Raw genomic sequence first — 8,571 nt, forward strand, 5'->3', positions numbered from 1 at the left:
TCGAACCACCGGTCATGCGCATTTTTTCCACTCATCGAAACTCGGTATCCCTGAAAAGAAATACATAATGCTTATAAATTATAATGATATCAACACTATCAAGTATGATATGATAATTCAGAACTGTGGCCTCGTGGTTATGTCAACACGTTTCACTATGATATGAGCATATAGTATCAGCTCCATAATGACACAATATTAGCATGGAGTGGTGGTAGCTACATTACGCTGTAAATATCTTACCATGATGTGAGCACGTACGGGTACATATTTATAAACTGGGCATGGATCAGTGATTGTGTAGGCTGCATAACAGGTGCGTATCCAGGGGGGGCGTTGGGGGCGCGCGCCCCCCGGGTAAGAAAAAGAGAAGAGAAAAAAAGAGAAGAAAAAAGGAAAAAAGAAAAAAAGAGGGGAAAAAAGAGAAGGAGGAGAGGAAGGAAGGGAAAAGAAAAAGAAGAAAGAGAGAAAAAGGAGAAAAAGAGGGAGTAAAAGCAAAACGCGAAGACACCGGGAAGAGAAAGAAGAACAGTGACATCATTACAGCGCTGAAGGGTAGCCAGTGACGGATCAATGATTTCGTAAAAGTGTGACACACCCTACCCCTTACACCGACAACTCCATTTTTTGACGTTTTCATTTTCCTCTCTCACAAATGATCTATATATATATATACTATATATGGTCTATCATAACGCGTGTGTAGAATTGTGCTATGAAACCAACTGTGGCTGGTCTCGAACTCGACCGTGTCGTCGGGGAACATGACGCATTTTGGGATGGGGGCGACCGCCCGCTCCCCCCCCCCCATTCAGCATTTTTTTAAATGATATCGCTAAGTAATTTCAAAATAGAAAGTGCTTAGAGGCAACTTACAAGGCCTGGGAAGTGTCATTTCCAGCGATCTGGGAGACATTTTCGGCTTCGCCCCTCCCTTGGCAAATTCCTCGCTACGCACCTGTTCGAATTTGTAACGCAAACAGCAGATATAACATCATATCAGTGAGCATGAAAATGGCGTTCCAGGATGAAAAGCCTCAAAACTGTCCGACTTGCCTGAAAAAATAACCAAAAATTTTCGCGCGCAAGGCGCGCGTTCAACGTGTTCATGTCAATATCATATAAGCAAGCATCGGTTATTACATCGCATGCCATCATGTACAGTACGGTCCGTTCAAATTGCGCAGTATACCGCGGGATGCTAATGTAAACAACGACATGTCTCATGTAGATGTATAAAAAGCATGGAGGTCCAATTATGTCAAAACTCTCTTTTACATTAGTAATGGCGAATTAGGGCCTGCACCCCCGCCGCGCAGTGGCGGAGCGCCCATATGGTCAGGGGGCGGATGCCCCCCTGACGGACTCGAATGGACTGCTGGTGCCTTTTCAGCTATTTACCACTTTTTACTTATTCTAGATTATTGACTTTTTATTGCGCTCTCATCTACTTATTGACATTTCTCACATTTTCTTGGTGTAATTTGGCGATGACACCTTATTCTTCGTTTATCTGCAAATTAGCCAGGCCCGGAAAGGGTTATTTCCGGCGATCTAGGGAGTATCTTTACTCAAAAATTTTCTGTACGCTACGCGCCAACCAGTGGTGGCGCTCCGCTTAGATAGTGTCGAAAGCGCCCCTTCAGACCATTCTCGCCACTCCTGACCAATACCCCTAGCTCCGCCACTGCCGCCGCGCCTCCTACGCCTATGTGTGTAGTGTTCGGTTTCGGAAATATCTGCTATTTTTTTCATTTCCTTCAACCAAGTTTTATAATAGCCGTTATAACAGGTTTTAATATTTGTACACCAATAAATTAACTGTGTCTGAATTTTCGACAATTTCTGACCAACATTCTGCATCACACTTCCCTCTACTCGTGCAATTTTGACCGGTCTGTTTAGGGGTTGAAGGAAGTTTTTTCTATATTGGTTGTCCATAGATGAAATTTTGTACAACATTATGGGTATGTTTTGAAGTGAGTTTATTCACGAGAAATGTGAATTTTCAAATTCTGAACAAATATGGGGCTTAAAACCTTGAAAAGTGGGGCTGACGGGTATTGTGGGCCGGGACGTAGAATCACCTACAAAAGCAAAGACCCACAGGAGATGCGATCAGGTCGAACATGATGTGTGCCGGGTTGACAATCTTCAAAAAAGGTTATGGATGGAAAAAAAACTATTAGGAAATACTTGGTTCGCAGGCAAAAAGTGTACATCTGGTTGGTCATTTCAAGCCCGAGAAGTGCCGTTTCCGGTGATCTGGGGGGTTTCAAAACAAGAAATTTTCTTGTACGCTGCGCGCCAACTGGTGCTGCGTGAAGCCATCCAACAGCTTTCTGAGCTGATTTTTAGAAAGTGTTTAGTATTCTAAACTTGATACCAAAAGAATATATTTGATTCTAGTTCCACTATAGTCAAAGCAATGCTCGGGGTTAGTCCTAACAATTTCTCATCAGTAACATTCATTTCTTATAAACATTTTCTTCTGGTAACAATGTCTGGATAAAGTGTTCAATTTGAACAAATGCAATCTTATTTTGAGTTTAAGGCTCGGTGAAATTGTCGACTTAGCACAAACAATATATTTCAATGTTTACTGTCCTGCTCGCTTACCTGTCTTGAAGTATGACACGATAGTGTCCTTCGGATCCCCTGGAATGCGCGATGTGCAAAATATACGCTTGTTTTGATTCATTGAGGTAACGGTGCCTTTACGATCACGAAGAATCGGTATTTTCTCACTATGTAAAAATTGGTATGAAAAAAAAGGAAAGATCATATTTTGAAGGTGAATGAAGAAAACAAATATATATTCAACGAAAAAACTACTTCATAGTGCTGCATGTGAAAGTCATACTGATACATACTGATGTATACTGATATAAACTGATACATACTGGTATACATATTGATATATACTAGATGGGACGTACCTTCTGTGAGCAAGAAAGTATTTTGAATATCCATATATACTTTGTGCTGCTCGTTTCAGTTGCGTTCCTTCACCCACTGGCCAGAAGCTATAATTTATTTGTCCATGTGCAATCATGTTACCCATAACGCCCATAGGGCTTCTGTTCTGCAAGTAGGCGGCATTTTCCCACCAAGTTTCCAGCTAAAAAGAAGAATGAATTCAGCAATGTTTGAAAAAGACGAAGGAGGAAAAGAAGTGAATATGTCATTATTCTATTCTGTTACTCCCTCCCGAAATCCCCCCCCCCCCACTCAAACTAAGCTGAAGAAAGTGTACCTCAGTTTGGTTTTCTTTGAACATAAAGTAAATACATTTAGGCATTGGAGAAGAGCGAGTACCTTCTTTTTAATGTAGGTCTACAACGCATGTTGTTTCTGAAACTCTTATGTTCGTATTGTATGTATATGTAGCTATAGATTGGCAAACCACTTCGATTGGTGAGTCTCTGAGGTTTCATTCCTCAACAGGTACAATAGATACATAAATGTATAATCAGCACGGAAAAGTTGTTATTAGCTGCCTGTCATTACCAAACTGTTTGTTGACAGTTATACCTTGTACAGGGGGGGGGGGTAGGAATCGGAGGGATTGAGTGCGTATTATGACGTACATGAAACAGAAAACAATGATATTTGGATTGCTTGACACTCCTTCTGGTTATACACATTTCTAGCGCTGGAATGGTGTGAATCTCTACTCGTAAAAGTGAGTGGGAGTAGCCTCGCTTCCCCTCCCCTTCCTGCCCCTACGCTAATGATAACTATACTGTATGAATACAATTGCCTTCAAGCAAATACTTAAAGCCTTGTCATTCCCATTGGGTTATGGTTACTTAAACAACAGTATCTTTCAGTCTTACTTAAAGTTTATTTGTTACGAATTATTAACGTCACTACAGACAGTATTTGCCCACCAAGGTTAATTAGTGATGAAGTTTGTTTTATATGCAAACCCGTTTGCTCATGTTTATAACATCGATCAACAGCGTCTGGGTAACTAACAGGTATCAAGATTTCAGGCATCAGGTCTGTAGTGTATATAAGTATTTATAAGTAAGCAATTCAGGAATTATACTATCGATGATTAAAACAAATTGTGTCACTTCCATGCATTCTTCTCTCACAGTTGAGAGCAAAGCTTACTAATGTTACATTGGTTGTTCTACCGCTAATGCATTTATTAAATTTCTTCTTCTTTTATCTCATGGCTATATTTATAGCATTAGACAACTTACCCAGTTTCTGCTACCTTTGGCTTTTTCAACCAACTTTTCTTGGAGTTGCTTCCCAACGCCATTTTGAAATTCTTCGATGATTTTCTTGGTCTTCTCGATCTCTTCATGTGTGGCAAAGACTTTCACTGTAGACAATTGATTGATTAATTGATTGAATTGTTGGCTGAGAGGTGTGTTCATAGTTTGATTAATTGAATTGTTGGCTGAGAGGTGTGTTCATCGTTTGATTAATTGATTGATTGATTGAATTGTTGGCTGAGAGGTGTGTTCATCGTTTGATTGATCGATTGATTGATTGAATTGTTGGCTGAGAGGTGTGTTCATCGTTTGATTGATTGGAAAATAATTCATTGTCAGTAGTCTGAATATATTGATTGGTCATAAAACTATGTATCAGTTATAGATGGTTGGGTCTGTAAATGGCAAGACATATGAAGCAGTCTTCCTATTACTACTACCACTGCCACTACTACTATTACTACTAGTAGTACTAATACTACAACGACTACTATTACTATTACTACTACTATTACTACTACTACTATTACTACTACTATTACTTATACTACTACTACTACTACTACTGCTTCTACTAATACCATTACTACCACTACTACTACTAGTACCACCACCACCACTATTACTACTAGTAGTACTAATACTACAACGACTACTACTACTATTACTACTACTATTACTACTACTATTACTACTACTATTACTACTACTACTATTACTACTACTATTACTTATACTACTACTACTACTACTACTGCTTCTACTAATACCATTACTACCACTACTACTACTAGTACCACCACCACCACTATTACTACTAGTAGTACTAATACTACAACGACTACTACTACTATTACTACTACTATTACTACTACTATTACTACTACTATTACTACTACTATTACTACTACTACTATTACTACTACTATTACTTATACTACTACTACTACTACTACTGCTTCTACTAATACCATTACTACCACTACTACTACTAGTACCACCACCACCACTATTACTACTAGTAGTACTAATACTACAACGACTACTACTACTATTACTACGACTACTACTACTATTACTACTACTTATACTACTACTACTACTACTACTGCTTCTACTAATACCATTACTACCACTACTACTACGACTACTACTACTACTACTAGTACCACCACCACCACTATTACTACTAGTACCACCACCACTACTACAACTACTAATACTACTACTATTACTACAACTACTACTAGTACCACCACCACCACCACTACTACTACTATGCTAGTACTACCACTACTACTAGTACCATCACCACCACTACTACCACTGGTAAAGTTACAATATTCTATATCAGCGTTTACAGAAAATAAACATTTTAATACAAGAAGAGGAAACATAAAATATTGAAGAGCATGTGGCGTGATAATGTTATATTTATACTATATCAAATCTTCAGCCTTGTTTGTGAAGTACCATTATTTCTTGGTTCATTTGTGTAGACTGCATTGTGGCGATGTCTTATATAAGATGGTAGTTGGTTGGTCTTTCCCATTGATTTTCAATGTTATTTCATGATTTAAAGATAAGATCCTAACAAAGATTATTGTTGTTTTTCTTCTGCAGGGGTTCGAAGCTACGGCATTTTAAGATATTTCTTGTTCTATTGTAGCCAGTGTCATTCAGCCTGAAGGTTGAGACAATGACATACCAATATGATTTATTAAATATTTTAGTTTACTTTAAAGTTGGATGATTTCATGTGTAAAGTCTAAACTCTAAAGGTTATCATTCATAACGAATAACAATCAGTATCTCCATATGCCAAATCTGTCTGCATACGTGGCATTTTGTTTGTATTATGTTATAAATTAGCTTATAATAGTACTTCAAAACGTTTGACAGATTTAGTAGGTGGTATACATGTTACCCTAGCCCTGAATTTGCCCGTAATGTGTACATTATACAGGTTTGTTTTAGCACTTCCAAAATATGGTGCCGCTACTGTCTGGCACAGATGAACATCCCCCACCCACCCACCCCATACCCACCTCATACCTACCTCACCCCCACCTCATCCCACCCACCTCATACCCACCTCACCCCATCTCAAACCGCCCCACCTCATCCCACCCACCTCATACCTACCTCACCCCATCTCAAACCGCCCCACCTCATCCCATATATGTTATAATGATATTCCAAAATGATGACGTGTTCAACATTATACGGGAAGTGTTTTCTGCGGTGAAAAGCTTACTTTCAACAAGAAACCATTAAAAATAAAACAAAGGGAATCGAAAATATTTCATCTCCTATTGGCGTTATAGCATTATTCATTTACAAATTGGCAGCCATGTGACATAAAATTTAAAACAATGAAATGTATGAAATTTAGACATGAAATTTTAACGATGATAACTCCCAAGAATGGGCATTTGTTAATGAGAATAATTCTATCATCTGAAACTGAGATATGGTTAAGTTAAGTTAAATATTTAAGAAAAAGACCTATATTTGATTGGAATGATAAGGCGACACGTTGTCGTGATTAACGGTAACCCACAATTCTGGTTGCGGATTATGGAATACTATAGAGCTGAATAGCAGCTGCTGAAATATTACGTTTGGCTTCTGCTTAATTCTACCTGTCGTTTCAGGACATGTAGGTATACAAGGGAGGTTGATGAGGTTGAATCCCGATATAGCAATACATTTATCATTGCTACGCCAACAAGTGATTACCACTTCCAACTATATTTTCTATTTTTGTCTAACTTTGGTGATATTGAAACAACCTTGATCACTTATGCATTAATTCTCGTGGAAAAATAAACTGCACACTTTAGCAAGGCATTCGAAATGTAATTTTGAAAATAAACGAAATATGAAGCCATACGTGAGTTTGACACTTGCGGTCATTATTAATACGTAATTCAATGTTAGTATGTCATTATCGCATTTACGTTCATTGTTAGTATGTCATGTACGTTCACTGTGTCATACATGATCCAACCCTACGAGTCACGCTGGGGAATTTACATTAATATATTTTACTCACCAGAGTCTAAATACTTTTGCAGAGTCTTGTCTAATTCAGGAACCGGAAGTGACGGCAGGGTATCTTCAAGCCCAAATGTTCTTTCTGTTGCCAAATTATTATTCATGTTGACCTACGAAAAGTTCAAAGAAATGAATCATGTGATGAGCACTTGTATGAATTATTGGAAATACATGGAATGCTTATTCTCGAGTTTACAATAATTTGATATAAAACTTTGCAAAATCAACTTAAGATACCGAAGAGGATATAATATGACAGAGCACATCTTTGTTAAATTTCAGTAAGCTACGTGTTTAATGTAGGCCTACATCTAAAGATTCAATAAATACATGGATATCTTATTGATATAAAATACTTACTATACGAGCACAACAATTGCTGCTGCCTTGACTACGTTCCCTTCTGAGTTGTGCCCTTCCTGTGTTTAAATATCTAGTAACAGTCTTATCTTTTAATACGTAACATTTGTTTTCCTATAAGAATGAACGAGTGAATGAATGTTTAAATTGACGGCAATGTAAACACGTATATGTAACGTTTGAAATATGTTGTGTACTTTGGAATATACAATATTGTAAGTTTCGTAAAGGTATAATTCTGTTACTTTAGGCTACAGATGTCTTATTTACGACCCGCGCGGAAAATTCCTACGGATCCCGTGAAGAATTTCAAAATCCTATTAATGCGGCTCGCGGAACCTATTATATCGGAGCCATGTTTCATTAACCTTAAATCGGTTGAATTAACGCATTACACTAACCCCCCTCCCCCATCCCACCAATATCTTCTCAACCACAAGTTGGTGTCCCTATACTCTCTTCATAATCTTCTTCTTCATCTAAACGAACACATAGGAGCACATTGCAATACATGAAGACTTATCATCTCAAGGAATCAATATGTGTAAAACTTCGAGTAGGATTCTAGCTTAAGTCAGGGCCAGTATAACCGTCCACCCTTACGGCAGGTTTTATGGTGTTGTGTTAAATTAACAGTATGTAATATACAATTAATCTTTTGTATGGCAGTACTGATGTTCATGAATAAAACATACATAACTATGGACTAGTTTTATGATATAGTTATAATTAGTTTACAGTCACTTGCTTGGTACAGGGCTTTGTTCCAAAGAGGTTATCACCAGATCATGAAGGCTATTGTGCCAAGCTTTTACCTTTAGAATATAGACTACAGCTTAATTAATTGTCATTAATAAGTGAAAGGAGGGTAAAGTAATTAAGATCGAGTTTGTGAACATTTCTCTTAATCCACTGAAAG

The 8,571-nt window shown here is 37.9% G+C and overlaps 1 protein-coding gene across 1 annotated transcript; it reads right to left on the minus strand.

Moving 5' to 3' along the window:
* Positions 1–12: 12 nt before the first annotated feature.
* On the minus strand, positions 13–7,828 carry LOC139959181 (peroxisomal carnitine O-octanoyltransferase-like). Its single transcript, XM_071956779.1, has 6 exons — positions 7,653–7,828; positions 7,291–7,402; positions 4,215–4,339; positions 2,940–3,121; positions 2,620–2,747; positions 13–50 (listed from the first exon to the last, which is right to left on the minus strand). Exons 2-6 carry the CDS (start codon positions 7,394–7,396, stop codon positions 13–15), a joined length of 579 nt encoding a protein of 192 aa, XP_071812880.1. The 5' UTR covers positions 7,397–7,402; positions 7,653–7,828.
* Between the last annotated feature and the right edge of the window lie 743 nt (positions 7,829–8,571).

The sequence above is a fragment of the Apostichopus japonicus genome, chromosome 18, assembly GCF_037975245.1.
Source record: "Apostichopus japonicus isolate 1M-3 chromosome 18, ASM3797524v1, whole genome shotgun sequence".
Classification (NCBI taxonomy): Eukaryota; Metazoa; Echinodermata; class Holothuroidea; order Aspidochirotida; family Stichopodidae; genus Apostichopus; species Apostichopus japonicus.

Bases quoted from the DNA above. Each gene is read 5' to 3' on its own strand.
- LOC139959181 (XM_071956779.1), bottom strand. From the start codon at position 7,396: ATGAATAATAATTTGGCAACAGAAAGAACATTTGGGCTTGAAGATACC. The intron at 3,122-4,214 runs GTAAGTTGTCTA...TCTTCTTTTTAG, and splicing joins CCAAAGGTAGCAGAAACTGG to CTGGAAACTTGGTGGGAAAA. The intron at 51-2,619 runs GTAAGCGAGCAG...ATTTCTTTTCAG, and splicing joins CGTGTCATACTTCAAGACAG to GGATACCGAGTTTCGATGAG.